This window comes from Coregonus lavaretus (genome assembly GCF_964263955.1).
Source record: "Coregonus lavaretus genome assembly, contig: HAP1_SCAFFOLD_2586, whole genome shotgun sequence".
Classification (NCBI taxonomy): Eukaryota; Metazoa; Chordata; class Actinopteri; order Salmoniformes; family Salmonidae; genus Coregonus; species Coregonus lavaretus.
The window spans coordinates 47,543-72,336 of record NW_028160884.1 but is presented as its reverse complement, the minus strand read 5'-3'; the positions used below and the strand labels follow the sequence as shown (position 1 = coordinate 72,336).

Below are 24,794 nucleotides of genomic sequence, written 5' to 3'. Positions count from 1 at the left end.
GCATACATTTCAGGAGGGATTTTGTTCCACTCCTCTTTGCAGATCTTCTCCAAATCTTCTCCAAGTCATTAAGGTTAACCTTCAGCTCCCTCCACAGATTTTCTATGGGATTAAGGTCTGGAGACTGGCTAGGCCACTCCAGGACCTTAATGTGCTTCTTCTTGAGCCACTCCTTTGTTGCCTTGGCCGTGTGTTTTGGGTCATTGTCATGCTGGAATACCCATCCACGACCCATTTTCAATGCCCTGGCTGAGGGAAGGAGGTTCTCACCCAAGATTTGACAGTACATGGCCCCATCCATCTGGCCCCACCCTTTGATGCGGTGAAGTTGTCCTGTCCCCTTAGCAGAAAAACACCCCCAAAGCATAATGTTTCCACCTCCATGTTTGACGGTGGGGATGGTGTTCTTGGGGTCATAGGCAGCATTCCTCCTCCTCCAAATACGGCGAGTTGAGTTGATGTCAAAAAGCTCCATTTTGGTCTCATCTGACCACAACACTTTCACCCAGTTCTCCTCTGAATCATTCAGATGTTCATTGGCAAACTTCAGACAGCCCTGTATATGTGCTTTCTTGAGCAGGGGGACCTTGCGGGCGCTGCAGGATTTCAGTCCTTCATGGCGTAGTGTGTTACCAATTGTTTTCTTGGTGACTATGGTCCCAGCTGCCTTGAGATCATTGACAAGATCCTCCCGTGTAGTTCTGGGCTGATTCCTCACCGTTCTCATGATCATTGCAACTCCACGAGGTGAGATCTTGCATGGAGCCCGAGGCAGAGGGAGATTGACAGGTCTTTTGTGTTTCTTCCATTTGCGAATAATCGCACCAACTGTTTTCACCTTCTCACCAAGCTGCTTGGCGATGGTCTTGTAGCCCATTCCAGCCTTGTGTAGGTCTACAATCTTGTCCCTGACATCCTTGGAGAGCTCTTTGGTCTTGGCCATGGTGGAGAGTTTGGAATCTGATTGATTGATTGCTTCTGTGGACAGGTGTCTTTTATACAGGTAACAAACTGAGATCAGGAGCACTCCCTTTAAGAGTGTGCTCCTAATCTCAGCTCGTTATCTGTATAAAAGACACCTGGGAGCCAGAAATCTTTCTGATTGAGAGGGGGTCAAATACTTATTTCCCTCATTAAAATGCAAATCAATTTATAACATTTTTGACATGTGTTTTTCTGGATTATTTTGTTGTTATTCTGTCTCTCACTGTTTAAATAAACCTACCATTTAAATTATAGACTGATCATTTCTTTGTCAGTGGGCAAACGTACAAAATCAGCAGGGGATCAAATACTTTTTTCCCTCACTGTAACACACAGAAAAATCATGTTTTTGACTGCACTGGGCCTTTAACCTTTGCCCTTAACTGTTATGGAAACAAAATCCCCTCTCCCTCCCCCGGAAGTGATTGGTTAGCCTGGATCGCATCGGCCAATGGCCTTACCAGGAGGTGATGAGGTACTGGGCCAGGTTGATGCTGATTGGTGTGCCGGTAATGGTGACATGGCGGTCACTGGTCCCGTCTAGCTGACTGCCAATCTTGATCTGAGCCCCCGACATCTGCCTGATCTCATTGATCTTAGTGCCCTGCCGGCCGATGATCGAGCCTATCAGCTGCAAGAGATAGATAGATAGATAGATAGATAGATAGATAGATAGATAGATAGATAGATAGATAGATAGATAGATAGATAGATAGATAGATAGATAGATAGACAGACAGACAGACAGACAGACAGACAGACAGACAGACAGACAGACAGACAGACGGACGGACGGACGGACGGACGGACGGATGGATGGAGAGGTGGATGGATGAACAGCTATATGCAGTGGATATCTGTGCAGAGAGTCTCAGCACTTGATTGCGTTCAGATTGTCTAAGAGTTATTTATTACGTTGCAAATGTTTCGAGAGTTGTTTCAAGAGTCTCAATATTGCAATTAATCAAACAAAGCTACTGTAGGCTATATGACAGTGGTGTTTATGATGCTGATTATGCTAACTATTAATAATGATAAAATGCTGGCAATAATTGTGAAAGCTTGTGTTGAGAATGTGTGTACATGTTATTATTGGTCTTCTACAGTCTGTGTATGAAATGCACACCTCTCTGCAATGGCCCCGCAATCGATCATGCATGTCAAACACACAGTTTTTCCAACCTCTTCCTTAATTGCAGTGTTCCGTGCCCCAGTAAAACAGACAGGAGAGAGAGGGGTTACATTTGCACTCTCATTAATTTGAATGGCTAAAAGGTTATTGATTTCCATCGCCGTGGCGACTTCGCAAACAAATCACTTCCCGAACACGACCCAGAATAGAGGCATCTCTCGGCTAATGGGAAAATAATTCAAAACACATAATCTACAATCCGGCTGGTTTGTGTAGTCTCTTTTTGCTGACATTAGTTTATAAGATGCTGACATTAGTTTATATGATGCTGACATTAGTTTATAAGATGCTGGCATTAGTTTATAAGATGTTGACATTAGTTTATTTGATGCTGAGATTAGTTTATAAGATGCTGACATTAGTTTATATGATGCTGACATTAGTTTATAAGATGCTGACATTAGTTTATAAGATGCTGACATTAGTTTATATGATGCTGACATTAGTTTATAAGATGCTGACATTAGTTTATATGATGCTGACATTAGTTTATAAGATGCTGACATTAGTTTATAAGATGCTGACATTAGTTTATAAGATGCTGACATTAGTTTATATGATGATGGCATTAGTTTATATGATGCTGACATCAGTTTATAGGGGGTCTTAGCTGATTTTGTTATTGGTTTCTGTTGTCTTGGACCTTTGCCCTGTTGGAGAATAATACATTCTCAGCAGGGCCAAGGCCAGAGGATCATGCTAGGTTTAGGTTTAATTTATTTGCACCAAAGAAAATAAGTGATAAACAACCATACAGATTTTTTTAAAGAAAGAAAACACTCAAAAAACGGTGTACAGGTGAGGTTGGAAGCCCAGGGGCTTATATGAAAACCACACCACAAAAAAACTATATACAACACATAAGTACAAAAATAAAAAAGGTTTGTTAAAACAGATCTACTAATCATAAATGTACAAATGAACTGATCAGGATCACCCCCCGCCCTCCCCCAAAAAGTATATGTTTTGTTTAAATGTGTGTGTGCATGTGAGTGTGTGTGAGAGAGTTGGGCTATATGGAGGAGATTACTGTGTAGTTTGGTTCATCAAGCTGATCCACAGTCTTCACTTGAAGTTATTGAGGGATGATGAGGTTTTGGCAATGTGAAGATAAGAATTCCAGATTATGGTACCTCTGTATCTGATAGAGAATTGACTATGTGAGGTGTGGCAGTGGGGAGGGTGAAGGTTATCGCAGTGTTATATAGATGGATTTCAGAAATAACCTGTAAGAATCCATTGAAGGGTTTAGGTAAACTGTCTGGAGGTATGAGTATTTGTAGATGAAAATGCATAATTGGCGTACATTGATGTCGTAAATAGACAAGATATTGAGTTTCTTAAACAAAGGTGCAGATGGAGGCAGGTAATTAGAGGAGGTGGCATATGTAGGTAGGAGGCATATGTAATGGCCCACACAATATTACAGTAAATTAGATATGGGTAAATTAAGCTATAGTAAAGAGTTAGGAGCAAGCCTGATGAACCAAACCACTAATCTTTCTGATGATACCAACAGATTTCATCACTTTGCTGCAGACAAATTGAACATGATCTTTCCAGGATAACCTTTCATCAATTAGAACTCTGAGGAATCTAGTGGATGTGTCTTGTTCCATTTCATTCCCATCCTTTTTTTCTTTTTCTTTTTTTCTTTTTTTTTTAACAATATTTCTTATTCTTACTAGTGGATACAATGAAGTTGGATTTTGTAACATTTAAAGATAATTTGTTTATCTGGAACCAGTCTGGAACCTAGGCCTAAGGATCAGTGTATAGGCCCAGGGTCTAAGCCTGAGTGCAGGGTGTCAGGCCCCAGAGGCAGGGGTTATGCTGTCAGATAAATGGCGAAAGGCCTAGACTGTGATGGAGTACCTCCAGTATGTGTGCGTTGGCAGCTTAACAATGGATGACTGATAGTGGCCACTGTGCCACACACACACACACACACACACACACACACACACACACACACACACACACACACACACACACACACACACACACACACACACACACACACACACACACACACACACACACACACACTGTTCTCCTGCTCCTGTCCTTCTCCCTGTATTTCACATTCACATTCCTTTCCTGAGAAGTCACTGTCCTGTTCAGCAGCATTTCATTGGTCACACAGCATCCTGGTTGGTCTCCCTGGCTATTATTGGCACATCATATTATTCAGTAAGCAGCTAGCTAGGCATTGGCACAGCCCAACCAGGCTAAAGAGCAACCCAGGGAGACAATGAGCAGCACTAGCAAAGACCTGGGATCAGAGATAATGACCAGTACGCTCTCCTGCTGGGAGGGAGAATCAGTACCTCAGAACAATACATTCGTTCTGAGCAACTTGAACCAATTCATCTTGATGCTTAATTGATTGTGAAAAACAAACTGCATTGTAGGTATAGGAAGACTTCTGTCTAGGCCGTTGTAATCCCAAAACAATGTTGAGCAGAAGGCTTGTTTTGAATGTCTACAGGGCAATTTTCAGAGGTAGTGTAGGAGCTCTAGGGGCTTACGGATTTAGTGTAGAGCCAGGTTAATAACATGCAGGTAATAGACCACTGTGTTCACTAGTGATTACCAGTGCTAAGCAGGACATACACAGTACAGTAACACTGCATGCCTCACCTCAGCTGCTACTGTAACTGGCCTATATTTTCTTAGAATTCCAGCTGAATTTGTAATTTGAAAGGACACAGGAAGAAGGATGGGGTGGTGGGGGAGTCATCATTTTTCTCCAGGCTAAATCTTCCCTGGGCAGAAGTACTGCTGTCTATAGCTCTTCCTCAATCTCTCTCTCTCTCTCTCTCTCTCTCTCTCTCTCTCTCTCTCTCTCTCTCTCTCTCTCTCTCTCTCTCATCTATGTAGCCTCCTCCCTCCCTCTCTTTCTCTTTCTTCAGCTGCACTACTATGGAAGGGAAGGACAGGGGAAAGCAAATACCTGGTGTGTGTACACCTTATCGCTTTACCGCTTCTTTGTATTCAGATCAGTGCAGATGAAGATAAAAGAAAGTGGATAAGGAGAGGAAACCGTTTTAGATTATTGAGACGCACCCAGCCTAAATCTCCCACTGCAGCTCTGAGAATGGGTCCTAAATCCTGCACTGGTCTGCAGTCTTTGGTTTCTGCTATGCCTGAGAGAGCCAGAGACACAGAGAGACAGAGAGAGAGAGAGAGAGAGAGATAGGGCTCAGCCACGGCTATAAGTCCTCTCTGGAACAATGGCTGGAGCTTAGACTCAGCTGTCCCTGTCACGCACCCCACTCTACAGTACCAGCCATTCCACTGACAGATTGGAAGGTTTGATATTTAAGGGTTTGCTGGAGAGAAGTGGTGACGTTGTCCAAGAGTTATGTCTGGTTGGTTGGCATGTCATCTTAAACAGGAGAGCTTATTGCACTCTGTCATGGTGCGATTCAGTTCAAGATTGTAGAGTACATGAAGTCTGATCAATTCACACAGTTGGACAGCCTATGCCAGTCAGTGCTAGATCATCACAGAGGGCAAATCTGTGTAGTCTCCTTTCCGAATGTTTTCCAGCATCTCCGTCTCTTGCTCTGTGATTGGAGAGGCATCACATGCTGTGTCTGAGTGAGAGGGAGAGGATCTCTGGCTGTTTTTTATTGTCTGTTTTGACAGCAGAGAGAGAGTAAGTAGGTCAGGGAACAAGAGAGGATTAACTGGGTACTCATGGGAGTCACTCCGAGACATTGCAGCTGGAACCCAGACAATAACACTAGGGGATCCATATCGGCTCAAAATGCCCACGACCTTGGGTTACTCTGGGGTTAGAATGACTTGGGTAATTAGTATGTTGCCAAGATGTCTCCCCTTCCTACCTTTGATGTTACCCAAGACACAGTCTTTCGCACACCTTGAACCTTCAAGCATTTGAGTTGTTTACATGTGTGATATGATATTTCTGCTTCTGCTGCTGTTTGGTGTGTTGTTTGGTATAAAGCCTGCAGTAGATTGTTCTGGATAACAGCATTCGGTTGGTGGTAAATTCCATTTCATTAAGTTTTTAGGAAAGGAACTGAAATTCTCATTCAATGATTGAAAAGTGGCAGTTATTTTCAATTAGTATTTTTTTCCAATTTCCTAGAATTTTATTGGAATTTCAATTCACCTCCTAAATAGACTTAACCTGAAGGACGTCTGATAAAATAACTGAAATGTAGAACGTAATATTATGTTTAATTAACTGCTTACATCGTTTGGAATAAGGAGCTCCTGTGATGTCTGGGGGTTTGAGTCCATTCCTAATGAGAGAGAGAATATGTAACTTAACAAACCCTTTCATACAGTCATTCATATATTCATCTATTACATTTGGCTTGCAGGTCAAGCAAACCAGCATAATTGACATGATACATGATAAATATTTTCGGTGGTGTAACGGATAGATTTAGCTAAGCAGCTCATTTCCATTTGAATAGACTTGTGTTTCACATGTCACAGTGTCTTTTATTTCTCCAGGCTCTCTGATACTGTGCTGGAACACATACTTTCTTATAATAGTTTCCCTTTTCACTGCCAGATATGGAGAGCCATTTATGAGAGAAAACTGTTGGGAGCTTCTTCACATCTTCACTCCCACAAGCACATAATCAGCTGGGCTAATGACATGGATCCCCTCACTCTCACTACTGGAGCAAGAGATGCTAGGTCTTAACAGGAGATGTTCTATCTCTGCTCATCCTTCCCTGACAAACTGTTGATGTTACTGATATTTGGCAGCTGATAGGAAAACATGACTAATAGAATGAAAGACGATTACAGTAAATGTCAAGCCAAAATCTAGCTATAGTGTAGTTAGTGTATCAGGTTCGCTTTGACTAAGATCATCACTCAAGAGGGGCACTAGTTCTGGTCCGGATGTATACTGTCCTACGTCTCCTACAGCTTTAAGTATCACACCTACAACAACTTGCACCTGTTATCCTTGTGAATACCCATACAGTTAAATGTATTTGACTGCCATGTGGGCTAAATAAAGGACAGCAAACTCATACCAGGTAGAATGGTTGTAGCCTGGTGGCACATGGGACTCTGCTGCATGTTCTGCTGCATGTTCTGCTGCATGGTCTGCTGCATGTTCTGCTGCATGTTCTGCTGCATGGATAGCTGATGTAGCTTGGCCAACTAGGACACAAAGGGATTGTAAGGTTCCTCGTAACAGTTCGAATAGCAGTTTGGATATTTTGCGGTAAAATAAATAGATGAAAGTATATTTATACTGCTAATGGTAACTACAGTATATATAACCCCACTTACCTCTGTATGTGGAATGCCATATTGGTTTTGTACAGTGTAGGCCTGGAAGAGATCACTCTACATTAGGCAAATGACAGTAATAAAACATTGTTATGCCAATAACCACTTAGTAGACAGTGTATATAAGTGCATCACTGAAATATCATATTTATACAGTATACTACATCAACAATTGCTAAGTACACTATATATACAAAGGTATGTGGACACCCCTTCAAATTAGTGGATTTGGCTATTTCAGCCACACCCATTGCTGACAGGTGTATAAAATCGAGCACACAGCCATGCAATCTCCATAGTCAAACATTGGTAGTAGAATGGCCTTACTGAAGAGCTCAGTGACTTTCAACGTGGCACGTCATAGGATACCACCTTTCCAACAAGTCAGTTCATCAAATTTCGTCCCTGCTAGAGTTGCCCCGGTCAACTGTAAGTGCTGTTACTGTGAAGTGGAAACATCTAGGAGCAACAACGGCTCAGCTGCGAAGTTGTAGGCCACACAAGCTTACAGAACGGGACCGTTGGGTGCTGAAGCGCGTAGCGTGTAAAAATTGTCTGTCCTCGGTTGCAACACTCACTACAGAGTTCCAAACTGCCTCTGGAAGCAATGTCAGCACAATAACTGTTTGTCGGGAGCTTCATGAAATGGGTTTCCATGGCCGAGCAGCCGCACACAAGCCTAAGATCACCATGCGCAATGCCAAGCATTGGCTGGAGTGGTGTAAAGCTTGCCGCCATTGGACTCTGGAGCAGTGGAAACGTGTTCTCTGGAGTGATCACCATCTGGCAGTCCGACAGACTAATCTAGGTTTGGTGGATGCCAGGAGAACCCTACCTGCTGGAATGCGTAGTGCCAACTGTAAAGTTTGGTGGAGGAGGATTAATGGTCTGGGGCTGTTTTTCATGGTTCGGGCTAGGCCCCTTAGTTCCAGTGAAGGGAATTCTTAATGCTACAGCATACAAGGGCATTCACGATGATTCTGTGCTTCCAACTTTGTGGCAACAGTTTGGGGAAAGCCCTTTCCTGTTTCAGCATGAAACAAGTCCCCGCAGCAATGTTCCAACATCTAGTGGAATGCCTTCCCAGAAGGATGGAGGCTGTTAGCAGCAAGAGGGGGACCAACTCCATATTAATGCCCCTGATTTTGGAATGCAATGTTCGACGAGCAGGTGTCCACATACTTTTGGTCATGTATTGTATGTGGGGGAAAATACATCTCAGATTTAGAATAGTACCACACAAAATGCCTTATGAAGATCTTATAATATAATCACTGCCATTTAGCAGACGCTTTTATCCAAAGCAACTTACAGTCATGTGTGCATACATTTTACATATGGGTGGTCCCGGGAATTGAACCCACTAGCCTGGCATTAGAAGCACCATGCTCTACCAACTGAGCTACAAATGACCACAGTTGGTACCACTTTTTATGAACTTCATTATAAATTCTATAAAATGCATGAATGTATTACACACAGCACAGGTAGCACATAGAAGTGTTACCAGCATCTTAAATGTGATGGCACGTCAGTCCAGATTGGACATCATCAGGGGGTTGCCATTTTCACAGCAGGGGGCCATTTAACCAACCTCCATACTCTGTAATGTGCCTCCTGTAATAACTCCACACTCTGGTTACCTCAACTCTCTCGCTCTCTCTCTCCTATCTTCCCCCTCTCCTCTCTCTTTCTCTCTCTTATCCCCCTTCCCAGTCTCCCCCTCCGTTCTCTCTTCTCCATCTCCTCGCTCTTCCCCTCCTCTCTCTCCCCCTCCTCTCTCTCTTCCCCTCCTCTTTCTCTTCCCCTCCTCTCTCTCTTCCCCTTCTCTCTCCCCCTCCTCTCTCTCTCTTCTCTCCCCCTCCTCTCTCTCTCCCCCTCCTCTCTCTCTCCCCCTCCTCTCTCTCTTCCCCTCCTCTCTCTCTCCCCCTCCTCTCTCTCTTCCCCTCCTCTCTCTCTCCCCCTCCTCTCTCTCTCCCCCTCCTCTCTCTCTCCTCTCTTCCCCTCCTCGCTCTCTCCTCTCTTCCCCTCCTCGCTCTCTCCCCCTCCTCTCTCTCTCTTCTCTCCCCCTACTCTCTCTCTTCCCCTCCTCTCTCTCTCCCCCTCCTCTCTATCTTCCCCTCCTCTCTCTCTCCCCCTCCTCTCTCTCTTCTCCTCCTCTCTCTCTCCTCTCTTCCCCTCCTCTCTCTCTCCTCCTCCTCTCTCTCTTCCCCACCTCGCTCTCTTCCCCTCCTCTCTCTCTTCCCCTCCTCTCTCTCTCCCCCTCCTCTCTCTCTTCCCCTCCTCTCTCTCTCCTCTCTTCCCCTCCTCTCTCTCTCCTCCTCCTCTCTCTCTCTTCCCCGCCTCGCCCTCTTCCCCTCCTCTCTCTCTTCCCCTCCTCTCTCTCTCCTCTCTTCCCCTCCTCTCTCTCTCCTCCTCCTCTCTCTCTCTTCCCCGCCTCGCCCTCTTCCCCTCCTCTCTCTCTTCCCCTCCTCTCTCTTTCCTCTCTTCCCCTCCTCCTAGCCCTCAGTTCTCTCCTCCTCTCTCATTGGTCATGGTGGTGTCCATGTATCCCCATGGTCAGGCCAGACAGCACTTAGCTAAACTCAATTCTGACCGACGCCAGCAGTCTGACTAGTATTAACACTCCATGCCATGGCCATAATCTGGAGTAGAGGTTGTATGCGCTCCCCTGTTATGCACCAAAACGACACACTAAACTTGAAGAACAGGAAGCATGGTCAGACCATGGGTAATACCATCATCTTTTCATCACTAGGAGAGATACAGCAGAATCAATAATCATAATCGACATAAGGGACCAGATCTAACCAGTGGAAATGTTTTTTTAATTATATGTTTTATATCATTGTGGGTTCAGTTATGTATCAGAAGAACATCAGGGAGGCTCCCAAAGCCATTCTGAAATAAATGATTACAGTAGCTAGCTAAGGTGTGAATCACCACAAGCTGTTTCACCTCTCAGAGAACATCAGGAAGAGACAAGAAGAGACGTGTTGCTTTAGAGCATCAGTGGACAACACCTTCCTGCCTCTACATACAGTATCTATTTATGTACTGTAAAGGGCCAGCCAGGACCCTGCTGAAAAAAACAGCATAGACCAGCATAGGCTGTGTTTTCGTGGTGCCTTTGTTGGGTTTATGTGGTGACCAGCCTATGCTGTGTTTTTGCTTTTGACCAGCCTTCGCTGTGTTTATGATGGTGACCAGTATTCATTGTATTTTTGCTGGTGACTAGTCTTCGCTGTGTTTTTGCTGGTGTTCAGCCTTCGCTGTGTTTTTGTTGGTGACTAGCCATTGCTGTGTTTTGGACACTGGTGACCAGCTTATGAAAAACCAGCATCAAGTCACATTATGCTGGCTTGCAAAGTGATGTTTAATTCCTATGGAATTGAGCCAGAGTGGGGACATCCAACAATTTGAACTTTTCTTCCCCCACAATATGAATTCATAATGTCTGCCAGGGTAAAATAAATCAAATAAAAATAAAAAAATGATTGGACTACCAAACCATCTAAACTGGAACAACCATTTCAGTAACGGTTTGAATAAGTCCAACTAACAGATTGGATTAGTTTAGAAAAATGTACAGTATGTTATTTATCTTTGTGTAGTATGAGATGACTTAATCAATCAATGTACATGCAAAAACACAAGAAACAAAACATATATTGAAACAAACAATTCAAAAAATCAACTGCAATAGACCATCCTGGGAAATATGATAATGAGGGGTGTTGTCAGACCAACATGACAAAACTACACATTTTAGTGGCCTTTTATTGTCCACAGCACAAGGTGCACCTGTGTAACGATCATGCTGTTTAATCAGCTTCTTGATATGCCACACCTGTCAGGTGGATGGATTATCTTGGCAAAGGAGAAATGTAGACAAATTTGTGCACAACATTTGAGATAAATAATTTTTTTGTGCGTATGAAACATTTCTGGGATTGTTTTTTTTTCAGCTCATGAAACATGGGACCAACATTTTACATGTTGCGTTTATATTTTTGCTCAGTGTAATATCCAGCTTGGTCACCAGCATACCAGCATCATCAGCATAAGATGGTACGTGTCCAAAACACAGTGAAGTCTGGTCACCAGTGTCCAAATCACAGCGAAGGCTGGTCACCAGTGTCCAAAACACAGTGAAGGCTGGTCACCAGTGTCCAAAATAACAGTGAAGGCTGGTCACCAGCAAAACCAGCTAAGCCATGCTGATAAATCAGCATAACCAGCTAGACCATGCTGGTCAGACCAGCTTTGACCAGCATCCAACCAGCACTGACTAGCATAGTTTATAGAGTTATAAACTCTATGCCCCTATAACCTCTTTGTGATAGTTAGAGTGATATGAAAAGATGAGGGGGTAATATGAAATGGTTGGTAGAGGTGTAATGGAGTGTTTTGTGGTATTTAGTCACAGCAGTTGTCATATTTGTGATGCTACGTTGGAATAATGGCTGCAGATTAGGCTCAGCTGTTGTTTTATAATATCATGCCAATGATATGCTACCCACTTTTTGACATCCCAGATTCCCTTTTCAAGCCCTCTACCAACCTCATACACTGAGCTGTGAAGCTCATTCTAGACAATCACGTAGCCTATCAACAGCTCCATGTACATCCTATATCAAATGTACATAGTTTAATCCATTTTAATCAAATGGTTATTTTGTTCAATGTTTTCATCCCTCAAAGTTTTACTTTAGACCACTTTTATATTCATAGTTAGAGGTGTTAGTGTAACCTCAGTTAATCTATCACTCACCTGCTGCAGGTCAAGCCCCCCCTGGGAGACTGAGTACAGAGGGTGGGGGGTAAAGTCTGATGCCTCAAACACCTGAACATACACACAGCACACACAGGGAGAACAGATATTAATTTAGCTTTTTAAGGAAGCTCATTCGTTACATACTGTAAACCAGAGCAGGCTGGTGGGTGGAGCTCTAGGAGGATGGGCTCATTGTAATGGCTGGAATGGAATTTACGGAATGGAGTCAAACATGTGGTTTCCATCTGTTTGATGTGTTTGACTCCCTTCCATTAATTCCATTCCAGCCATTACAATGAGCCTGTCCTCTTATAGCTCCTCCCACCAGCCTCCTTTGCTGTAAACACAGAGTCCCTAGGATAAGCTAAGCAGACATACTAATAGCAAAACATGGAAGCTAAATTCATGTAATAAATCATTCATGTAATAAATCAATGAGTACCAGCCTTTTAAAGTGTCATCCCAGAGCATTTTCAACATCATAAAACCATACAGATATATTGGTAAATCCCACAGACTACATTCATTTTCCAACTGAAATGTTTCACTGAAAACCTCTTCTGTTCCTCTGAAATCTAAAGTAAAATATATCACGTTTTTCTTCCTTCTGGAGTGTATTGACTGGAGTAAAGATGAAATAGAGTGGTCCTTGGAGCTCCATCTCTTTATCTGGCTTATGGTATGAGTCACCATCAGAGGAGGCTGGTGGGAGGAGCTATAGGAGGATGGGCTCATTGTAATGACTGGAATAGAATAAATGGAACTGAGTCAAACACATCAAACATATGGAAACCACATGTTTGACTTTGTTCCATTTATTCCATTCCAGCCATTACAATGAGCCCGTCCTCCTATAGTTCCACCCACCAGCCTCCTCTGGTCACCATCCAGCTGAGTGTTTCCCATTGTAGTTCATTTTTATCCTCTGACACATTACACAAACACTCCTTATCACTGCTCTGTATTCATTAAAGCGCGTCAGCTTCCTCTGAGCATAGTTTCACCCTGCAGTTTAATTTGATATCTTATTATGAGCACTCTCTCAACTCAATACCATATCAGACATTTGAGTGTGAGGCTCAGACAGCTCATATATTGTAACAGGGTTTGCATCCCCAGGACAGTCAAGCATAGCAACCAGGCTCCACTGCAGTCCAGCCCAACACTAGAGGTCTATAGACAGTGGCTAAAATGTTTTAATCCATGGGGGTCCTGACATCTCCCCACCCCCAATCTCATCCCCCTACACTCACACAAATACATACAACCCCCAAGTAGCAAAACAATCTCTTGTATTCACACTGGGTTGAGTCATGGGGTGGCACTGGGGTGAGTCATGGGGTGGCACTGGGGTGAGTCATGAACCATAACTAGGGATCTTACATAGAATGGTGCTCTAAAGACCCTCAATAAGTATAGTGAGGGAAAAAAGTATTTGATCCCCTGCTGATTTTGTAAATTTGCCCACTGACAAAGAAATGATCAGTCTATAATTTTAATGGTAGGTTTATTTGAACAGTGAGAGACAGAATAACAACAACAAAATCCAGAAAAACGCATGTCAAAAATGTTATAAATTGATTGCATTTTAATGAGGGAAATAAGTATTTGACCCCTCTGCAAAACATGACTTAGTACTTGGTGGCAAAACCCTTGTTGGCAATCACAGAGGTCAGACGTTTCTTGTAGTTGAACACCAGGTTTGCACACATCTCAGGAGGGATTTTGTCCCACTCCTCTTTGCAGATCTTCTCCAAGTCATTAAGGTTTCGAGGCTGACGTTTGGCAACTCGAACCTTCAGCTCCCTCCACATATTTTCTATGGGATTAAGGTCTGGAGACTGGCTAGGCCACTCCAGGACCTTAATGTGCTTCTTCTTGAGCCACTCCTTTGTTGCCTTGGCCGTGTGTTTTGGGTCATTGTCATGCTGGAATACCCATCCACGACCCATTTTCAATGCCCTGGCTGAGGGAAGGAGGTTCTCACCCAAGATTTGACGGTACATGGCCCCGTCCATCGTCCCTTTGATGCGGTGAAGTTGTCCTGTCCCCTTATCAGAAAAACACCCCCAAAGCATAATGTTTCCACCTCCATGTTTGACGGTGGGGATGGTGTTCTTGGGGTCATAGGCAGCATTCCTCCTCCTCCAAACACGGCGAGTTGAGTTGATGCCAAAGAGCTCCATTTTGGTCTCATCTGACCACAACACTTTCACCCAGTTCTCCTCTGAATCATTCAGATGGTCATTGGTAAACTTCAGACGGCCCTGTATATGTGCTTTCTTGAGCAGGGGGACCTCGCGGGCGCTGCAGGATTTCAGTCCTTCACGGCGTAGTGTGTTACCAATTGTTTACTTGGTGACTATGGTCCCAGCTGCCTTGAGATCATTGACAAGATCCTCCCGTGTAGTTCTGGGCTGATTCCTCACCGTTCTCATGATCATTGCAACTCCACGAGGTGAGATCTTGCATGGAGCCCCAGGCCGAGGGAGATTGACAGGTCTTTTGTGTTTCTTCCATTTGCGAATAATCGCACCAACTGTTGTCACCTTCTCACCAAGCTGCTTGGCGGTGGTCTTGTAGCCCATTCCAGCCTTGTGTAGGTCTACAATCTTGTCCCTGACATCCTTGGAGAGCTCTTTGGTCTTGGCCATGGTGGAGAGTTTGGAATCTGATTGATTGATTGCTTCGGTGGACAGGTGTCTTTTATACAGGTAACAAACTGAGATGAGGAGCACTCCCTTTAAGAGTGTGCTCCTAATCTCAGCTCGTTACCTGTATAAAAGACACCTGGGAGCCAGAAATCTTTCTGATTGAGAGGGGGTCAAATACTTATTTCCCTCATTAAAATGCAAATCAATTTATAACATTTTTGACATGCGTTTTTTTGGATTTATTTTGTTGTTATTCTGTCTCTCACTGTTCAAATAAACCTACCATTAAAATTATAGACTGATCATTTCTTTGTCAGTGGGCAAACATACAAAATCAGCAGGGGATCAAATACTTTTTTCCCTCACTGGACTATATTTCACACAATAAGTCTATACAGGGTGTGGATGTGTTTGTGGCATTCTCACCTGGTTGCCAGAGATGAGGAGTGCTCCTGGGGAGAGGCTGGGCCGGTAGGGAATAGTAGCACCCTTCGGGGGAGACTGGGGAGTCAAACATAGGACAAGGGGTCTGGTGTGGTGAGATATCGAAACACCTTTATCACTAAAATAAATATGACAAATGCAAGTAAAAATGTGTGTGAAGGATTTCATCTTTTAAATTTGGCTAATGTTGTGTCACTTATGTTGTGTGGGAGGGAAAGAAATGGAGCAAATGGCGTTGAAGCAGGGTGACAATGAATGGTGTATTAAACTACTAATGACATTTCCATGACATTTGTCTCCTTGTTTTTCTCATGGTGACATTAGTCATTCATTGAACAGTTCAACCATTGAAACAGCAGCTCTTTAGGGTTGATTGGATTGTTCTTGGGTTTGTAATCTCAGCCTTCAACTCAAGTTGTTCAACATCCCCTTGGATATGTCAAATGCACACACACATGCATGCACGCACGGATGCATGCACTGCACGCATACCACACACACACACACACACACACACACACACACACACACACACACACACACACACACACACACACACACACACACACACACACACACACACACACACACACACACACACACACACACACACACGCACACATGCACATTCACACTTAACTGACAAAAACCTACTCCCTTTCAGAGAAAACTCATGAACTCACCAATTACAAAAGGAAACTAAAAATGGGCAAAACAACACACAAGAAGTTGTCATAAGGATGCAGGGTTTTCTGGAAATGTGGAGCATCTTTTCTGCCGGAGCAGATTCTCTGTATAACTTTGCATAATTTACATCCTGAAGCGAAAAACAAGGCCCCGCTGGAAGAGAATCCTAATGAAAGTTGCATGCCTTTGTAGAAAGCCCTGGAAAACTGGATCAAACTAGCTATTAGGCAGTCAGGTCCAGCTGCAATGCAAAAAGGACTTGTACACGGCACGTACGCATTGGAGGGAAATATGCTCCAGGTTGCTTTTTTCCCTTTTCCCCAACTCCTGTTTCTCAAGAGAACAGTTGTTTAAAGGTGAACACACTTTGCTGCAGGTCAGTTTGTTTTCGGGTTAATATCTTGATGTTCTTTTCCAACAATGGAAAACTTGAGCCAGGCTGCTTTCCTCTGTGACTGGCTCATCTGGCTGCTCTATAATAAGGTTTCTCAGAGTCTAATAGGGTCCGCAAGCAAAGACCAGAGGATGGTGACTAATGTGTACTGAGCCGAGGAGAAGTTAACTTTAGCTGGCTCTTCAGGACGGATGCTCCACATTTCCCTAAGGCTCAGATTAGTGGAACTATTATAAACTCTCATCTATATTCTTGGTATGGCAGTAATTCAATCAAATCAACACTATGGCTAACACCCAAACTGGACAAATATAACATTGCTCTTGTGCCACAAAAATGCAGAAACACTTTTATTGTTACTCCAGCAACAATGTAGTGTGGGTTTGATTGAATTCCACTCTTGGTTATGGATGTCTGTGTGTGAGGGGAATAGGACAGGGAGAAGGAGAGGAACGGCGCCCTACCTCCAGGATTACAGTGCAGATGAGCTTGACACACTGGATTACAGAGTCCTGACTCCCCGATATCGTCACCCCTCGCTCAGTAGAGTTGGGCAGCAAATCCCCTGCCACCTGTATCTGTGCTCCGGTGCTCTGCCAATGATAGGGGTTTAAGGAAAGGATTACACCGATTCAGAAAGATATGGCATTCTAATAATCACACTGACATGGGTCCATCTCTATGGTTTGTTGACCTTCTAATAGAGGGGTCGTTCCATGAAATGAGTCCCGTTTGGGTAGTATAACTTGGTAAAAAAACAACAACTTTGATTTCACCTAATTTTAACATTCTGTCATGACGAGCAGTTGTTCAACTTAAGAGGCAAAAAAACATGGACTATAGTAAGTGCTTATTAAGTGCCAAATAAAGTAACAGGGTTGACTGTAACAGGGTTGACGATTGCGTCTTAAATCAGCCATAAATCCCCTTGTGACAGGGGAATGGAAGCTTGTTGTGTGCAACAGGGAGGGGCAATTCAATGCAAGCTTCACAATTGATTTATTTATTTAAACATTTCTAGCATGTCTATCTATGGGTAACAGGGTTGACGTGTTTTGTTCGACCCACTCAGTTTTCCACCACAAAATACCAGAAGATGGCCAAAAAGAGTAGAACCAGCTCACCTGCTTTTACGTTATGATTTGACTATTAAATGTTCAATGTTTCTCTTGAAAACAAATATTTTAAAAGGATTTGTTTCAACATATTAAAATGAGAGTTCAGTTCATGTAACAGACCTTACAATGAAGGTCAAAACATGTTTTACCTTAAAATGAATCACTAATCACATGAAATAACTAGGGTTTTACAATGATGGTGAACATTTTGAGAAATGTTGGAGTTAAGTGGGTTACAATCTTCAGAGAAGTCACAGAGAGTGCACAGGGGGAAAATACTGAATTTATTCATAATAAAAATCAGATTTATTGAATGTTCCATGTGGTCTATATTAAAGGGCACTTCATTTAATATGACAGGCTTTTAAAATCCAATATTGGTGCATAATTCCTACTTAAAATATCAAAGGGGACTCATTTCATGGAATGACCCAGAGATGAAAATAGGGGTTTTCCCCCTCATTTCACAGAGAAAGCTTAGTGACTTTGTGATAAGCTTAGCACTAAACCTTGGGTGGTCATGGATGGATGGAAAGACCAGCATACAAATAGTAGTGCCCTGCATGGAAAATGAGTTTGCAGTAGAGTCAAAGCACAGTGCAACTGCCACTCTATGTGAACAAACAGAGTACATAATGCATCCTGACCATAGGATATCGTGTATGGTTCCCGATAGTAGCTTGGTGCCCTTGAGATAAACACAAACCAGACATGAAACAGACTGGCATATAGTCGCCTGGAGCGCTGATCAGGGAAGGGAGTAGCTAACTCCCCACTCTGTCTACAGTCACGTAAAATGGCTGCCTTTTTCTAACTCTAAAGGGACTTGTTTCTTGCCTGAAGTCAACAATTTTTTTAATATTTCCCCCCAACTCAATCGTCATCCCTTTATCGTAGCTTTCTTTAAACAAGTGTCAGCTCATCCAGATACGAAGCTGTGGACAGAGGTGATAGGGAGGTATGACGAGGATGCTCAATTTAGCTAGCCTGGGTGCCAGTTTCTTTTTGCTTTAGGGCTCTATTCAATCTGTATCACTGAAGTGTTACAGATAGCGTGATAGAAATGTAAAGGTAATTTACGATTGAGCTGACATATGCAGCGTTTACCGTGAATGCAGTCTCCGCTAACGCGGGAACATTGCCTTTAAATTTCAATCATGCTGTAACGCTGAACTTCCTCGATATGGATTGAATAGAGACCATAGTTAACTTGTGGTACCTGAATGCAGGTAGCTATTCTGAATTAGTCCTCTCACCTCTCTGATCTCCCTGATCTTGGCCCCTCCCTTGCCGATGAGGGAGCCACACTGGCTGGCTGGGATGACTAGTCGTAGGGTCACTGGGGGTTTGCTGCTGATGGTGCCGTTGGCCACCAGTGTAGTGAGGTCCTGGAGAGAGGGAGAAAAGGAGGGGGAAAAGATAGAGAGGGGGACAGAGGAAGAGAGAGAGAGAGAGAGAGAGAGAGAGAATGATGGATGATAAGTCATTGATAGCATAATCCCTAAAAACCCGGCTTTGATTGAACGGGGGCCTTGAGTGGCCCTGTAAAGGTAAGGCCTCAGTCAGGTTGTTTAAAATGTTTCTTCATTTGACCAGGTAGTAAACCAGGTAGTAAATAGCCTCTCCTTCACTCCAGTGTGGGTGGAGATTGAGCTGATAATTAATGAACAGTCAGGCTCCCTAAGCCTTTGAAATGTAAATGGCCCTCGCTATCTCTCTGCCCATCAGCGCACATCCCGTTAACTCGGCCTGAAAACAAGTCTCTCCCCCTCTGTCTCCGTATGGCCTGGCAGAATACAAAGCACACAGCATGTATTTCAAACAGAATGCGTTAACTAGGCAGTGTGCAATAATAATAATTTCACGTACTTTACAGAGGTGCCCTCCAGGGGATTTGACCAAAAAAACATGTATTTCTCCAACAGTTCTTGTAGGCCTACTTTTTTTTATATAAAACCCATGTATCTAATGCAGCTATGATGCTTGGTTTTCTCTCAGTGTCTAGATTAAGTGAGGCGGATGGATCTAGGCAGCATCGCTGGCGTGGCATTGTCTTATTATATGAGGAGCACGTAGCTCGTCAGTGGGATCGCAGGGCTCTGGGCGTCATCTCCTAGATTGGATCTAAAATATGCGTCATACATTAACAACTGTGAACGGCGCGATCCTTGCTCACTCACCAAACTCGGTGAGCGACTCTCAAAAGCAAATTGGCGTAAATACGTCCGGGGGTTACAAGAATCTGCAGTCACACAAAGAGGCGCTGGGCATAATCCCCTGTGTATGCTGTGGTTAGGACGATAAGACATCAATGGAGAATGACTAAACTGCTCCAAATAAAATCTCCTTTCCTGGGAGCAACAAGTCAAGTACAGCACGTATACCAAGCACTGAACTGTGGTCCTTTGTGATTAGAGAGGCACAGTGGTTCTGCCCAGACTCAAGTAGCCCTATCTACCTGTGCTTATAATGACTGGATAAAGTACATTTCATGGACCGCCTTAATGATAAAATCATCATGATGAAATGAATGATGAGAATAACTACTTAGAATCTAGTCCTAGACCATCTATCCCCTAGCCACAGTAGTGAAATCCTTTAACCCTTTACTGCAGGGGCTAAATCAGGGTCACACAGAGTGTTTCTTGGTAGTCTTAAACAAATCTACTTTGAAACAAAAGTATACACCTCACACACATGGTTATGGGCTTTAAAAAAAGAAGACACCTGTACCATGTCAGATACAGAGTTGAAATGTATTCAATTTTGAGTTTACATCCCAATATTACACTTTATACATCACAGAAGACTGAAATAACAAAACCTTTTGACATAGAAACACCTGATTTCCGGCGTTTAAAAAAAATGATGTTTATTTGTCACGATCGTCGAAGGAGGACCAAGGCGCAGCGTTGAAGGCAAACATACTCTTTATTTAGTGATACACGACAAAAATAACAAAACGATAACGTGACGTCCACGGTCTAACACAAACCACACTGGAACAAGATCCCACAACCACTGTGGGAAAACAGCCTGTCTAAATATGGTTCCCAATCAGAGACAACCAGCAACAGCTGACACTCGTTGCCTCTGATTGGGAACCACTCTGGCCAACCTAGAAATACAACTACTAGAAAAACAAATGAAACTCACACCCTGGCTCAACATACAAGTGTCCCCAGAGCCAGGGCGTGACAGTACCCCCCCCTAAAGGCGCGGACTCCGACCGCGCCAACTAAATACCACAGGGGAGGGACCGGGTGGGCACTCCGCCCTGGCGGCGGATCCGGCTCCGGGCCTGATCCCCACTCCCTCTCCAACCCCCCAAAGTACCCCTGGTCCGGTCTGGCCCCGCTGGCCGGAGCTGGACTGCACACTGGTGGAGCGGATTGCTCTAGCTCCGGCGTGAAGCAGCTGACCGGTGCCGGACCAGGCACCGGTGGAACAGGCACGGGCCGTGCCCGACTGACGACGCACACCACTGGCTTGGTGTGGGGAACAGGCACGGGCCGTGCCGGACTGACGACGCACACCACTGGCTTGGTGTGGGGAGCAGGAGCGGGCCGGACCGGGCTGGCGACGCGCACCATTGGCTTGGTGCGGGGAGCAGGAGCGGGCCGGACCGGGCTGGCGACGCGCACCATAGGCTTGGTGCGGGGAGCAGGAGCGGGCCGGACCGGGCTGGCGACGCGCACCATTAGCCTGGTGCGGGGAGCAGGAACAGGCCGGGCCGGGCTGGCGACGCGCACCATAGGCTTGGTGCGGGGGGCAGGAGCGGGCCGGACCGGGCTGGCGACGCGCACCATTGGCCTGGTGCGGGGAGCAGGAACAGGCCGGGCCGGGCTGGCGACGCGCACCATTGGCTTGGTGCGGGGAGCAGGAACAGGACGGGCCGGGCTGGCGACGCGCACCATTGGCTTGGTGCGGGGAGCAGGAACAGGACGGGCCGGGCTGGCGACGCGCACCATTGGCTTGGTGCGGGGAGCAGGAACAGACCGGACCGTACTGGGGACACACACCACTGGCCCTACGCAGGGATCTGGAACGGGCCGGACCGGACTGGTAACACACCCCAGTACCTCTCGCCGTGCCTCTACACCTTCCTTCCCCTCTTTGACCAGTGGCCCCCGTAACCTGGCGGCCTCCTCTGCCAACCCGCTGGGCCGCTCTATCGCGGTCTCCTGCTGCCCCGTCGTCCACGGCGTTAGCCCCCCCCCCTAAAAAATTACCACTCTGGCCAACATAGAAATACGACTACTAGACAAACAAATGGAAACTCACACCCTGGCTCAACATACAAGTGTCCCCAGAGCCAGGGCGTGACATTATTAATTATGAAATTATGAAAAATATTAATAATATTCCAACAATGAGGTCACTAGGTCATTTGACTGCTACTATTTTTGGCCAATGGGTATTGTAATTGATATTGTTGTCTCTCTACTGCTACTCCCTACTGTTATTAAAGGAGAAGTTTACCCAAAATCCAGAAACTCCAAAGTGATTCCATACATTGAAACTAGTTCAGTGGAGTTTGCCCTCTCCCCCTCTCTCTCCCTGTAGTACTGGTTGTTACCCATCTCCGCTGCTGTGGCAGTCGGCTACATAAATGTATTATATAAAATAATCGCAAATGTTTTAGGTAGAAAAGTACACATTTCCTTACTCAAAACCGATAGTAACTTTTCACATAATTAGCTCATTCGGCAATACGCTTTCAATAAAACAATGAATTTGTCCACACTTTGTGGATTTCTGAATCATGATTTCACTGGCAATGGAGCAGAGTGAAGCCTGCATCCAGCAACATCACCAGTCACGTGAGCCGTTTTTGCAGTTGTTTCAGTCCAGCACTGCACGGAGTGAGAGGGGGAAGGACAAACTTCACCAAACTAGTTTTAATGTATGAAATAACTTCAGAGTTTCTGGATTTTGGGTGAACTTCTCCTTTAATAACAGTAGGGAGTAGCAGTAGAGAGACAACAATATCAATTCTTTACAATACCCATTGGCCAAAAATATGTATTTTTCTTTCGATCCTTTAATTAAAGATGTCAGACACATCCCACTCAGGCATGGTGAGAGGCATGCCGAGGGCTGTAGGTCAGCCAACAGGTTGCCATGACAACTCGGGAGTTTCGGCTGAATGTAGGGTTGGGAAGAGCTTAAGATCTTTAATGAATGCTGCTCGGCACCCTCCCAGCCAGCGTGTGTTTACTGACTGCAATAAAACAAGGCTCCGTCGACTCGACTACGCGGGGAGCGACTGTTTCAAAGCTAGGCCAGCCAAAATGTCCCTGAATCTATCATGTTAATTAGTTTGCTGATGGATAAATAGCTAAATGTTCCGCAGGTCTGCCGTTATCTGTAGCTCATTAAGGGATTAAACACAAACCTCATCTGTTTAATTAATTAGGACGTTAACATATTGTCATCTGCTCTTTCATCAACAGGCCTAGAGCACTGACGCATGTTCTCCCTCAAAACAATATGCTTTCCATAAAAGGCATGGAGCCACTCGACTGTTACTCTCCTCTTGTCAGGGCTGTTCCAATGCCAAGCTCAATTTAATAAGTCACTATGCTGCTGCATAAAACGCACGGTGATAAATGTATTCATCAATGTGCTAGCAACACTTCACACTGCAATATTCTAAATGAGAAACGAAAAGGCTCTTGCACCAAGAGCAGCAACAGTCTAACTCCTACCCAACGTCAAATTCATCTGCAGAAGCCAACCTGGGAGGAAATTATTTTCAATTATTAATTTACAGGATGAACTGTATAAATAAAAGCATATAATCTAATTGGAAACCAGAAAATGATACATCAAATCAATTGGGCAGCTGTGCCCTGCCTAAGGAAATCTCTAAGGGAAACACTGATTGTGTCTTACCTCTTCCAGTTTGTATGTAATCATGGTGAAGGCCCTGAAGACACAGTCTGTAGAACCGGTGATGGTGATGATCCTCTCTGGACAGGAGCCCTCTGAGATGTTCACCCGTGCACTGCTCTGTAGGGGGATAGACCAAGAACCAGGGTCTAGCTTTATTTACATTCTATTAGATGAGGAGAACATGGGTAGAGCACATGGTGGATGGGTGGATGGCGCAAATAAGGTGCACAGGTAAGAGGGTAGAGAGGTGAGGAGGACAGAATGAGGTTAGTATGGATAAGAACAGGTATGGTTAAAGTGACAGAGGTAAAACTCCAGCATACTCCAGACCAGTTAATACACTCTGCTCCACAGATAACTAACAATATACTGTATACTGTAGCTGGAGTAGCTGGAGTAGCTGGAGTAGCTGGATCACCCTACAGGGAGTTGACCTTGCTGTAACCAAACCCTAGGCTGGTACTCTGATTTCTCCATCCACTGTCCCTTCATTTTCCCCCACAGCCCTGGGGTCTGGGGACTGGAGAGTGGACATGTGAGTATTAGAGGTATGGTGATACTTTAACGATGTTGATTACAGTCATCTTATGGAGTCATTCTGGCACTGTGAGGACAGACAGGGCTTGGGAGGAAGTCAGAGAGCCTCACATAGGGGAACTAACGAAAGGCCTGCCTATTTGTCTGTCTGACTGACTGACTGTCTGGGTGGACGGCTGACTAGCATGGATGACTGGTTTACTGGCTGACTCATCCAGTGGCCCTTCAGGGCTACATGCTCACCCAGTCTAACCACCCCTCTGGTTAGCATTCTGCTTCATAAAGTACAACATAATAGTTTTGCACCAGGAGTCAGAGGGACGAGAACCAACATAATGGCAATCAAATTACTTTTTATACAAGGAGTTAATCAAGTGCCATCAGATCAACTGCAGCCTCAACGTTTATGAGGGGGAAATAGAAGAGACATAAAGGAGAGAAAGAGGGGGAGGAGACAAACTGAGAAATGGGGAGAGAGGGTGGTTGAGAAAGCTTGACAGGGACAGACAGAGACAGAGAAAAGGGGGGAGAGGGAAAGACAGATAGAGAGAAAGAAAGAAAGAGATTTTGACACAGAGGCAGAAACAGAGAAAGAGGGATGAGGGAGAGAGAGTGCGAAAAAGGGAGAGATTTTTAATTGAAAGAGAAGAAGCCACCAGTGGCCAATAGGCAGGTCAGACTATGTGGCTGTTCTGTATGCTATCCCAGTCACTCTTCCCAAACATCCAGAGAGGGATTGAGTTTAATATTAATGCAACACAACCAATATTAGACACTGTCTCCAGTCTGATTATGTTTTGCCTTGAACTATAACCTT

General features: G+C 44.6%; 1 protein-coding gene across 1 annotated transcript in view; it reads right to left on the bottom strand.

Moving 5' to 3' along the window:
* LOC311121354 (poly(rC)-binding protein 4-like) overlaps positions 1-24,794 on the bottom strand; it is a 57,436-nt gene that overhangs the window by 4,424 nt on the left and 28,218 nt on the right. Inside the window, exons 5-13 of the mRNA XM_084195853.1 lie at positions 23,441-23,557; positions 18,799-18,930; positions 16,889-17,017; positions 15,326-15,400; positions 12,243-12,314; positions 7,469-7,525; positions 7,207-7,336; positions 6,404-6,453; positions 1,446-1,615 (exon numbers count right to left, since the gene is read on the bottom strand). Of these exons, the coding sequence (XP_084051979.1) occupies positions 1,446-1,615; positions 6,404-6,453; positions 7,207-7,336; positions 7,469-7,525; positions 12,243-12,314; positions 15,326-15,400; positions 16,889-17,017; positions 18,799-18,930; positions 23,441-23,557 (932 nt within the window). The remainder of the gene's footprint in view (positions 1-1,445; positions 1,616-6,403; positions 6,454-7,206; positions 7,337-7,468; positions 7,526-12,242; positions 12,315-15,325; positions 15,401-16,888; positions 17,018-18,798; positions 18,931-23,440; positions 23,558-24,794) is intronic.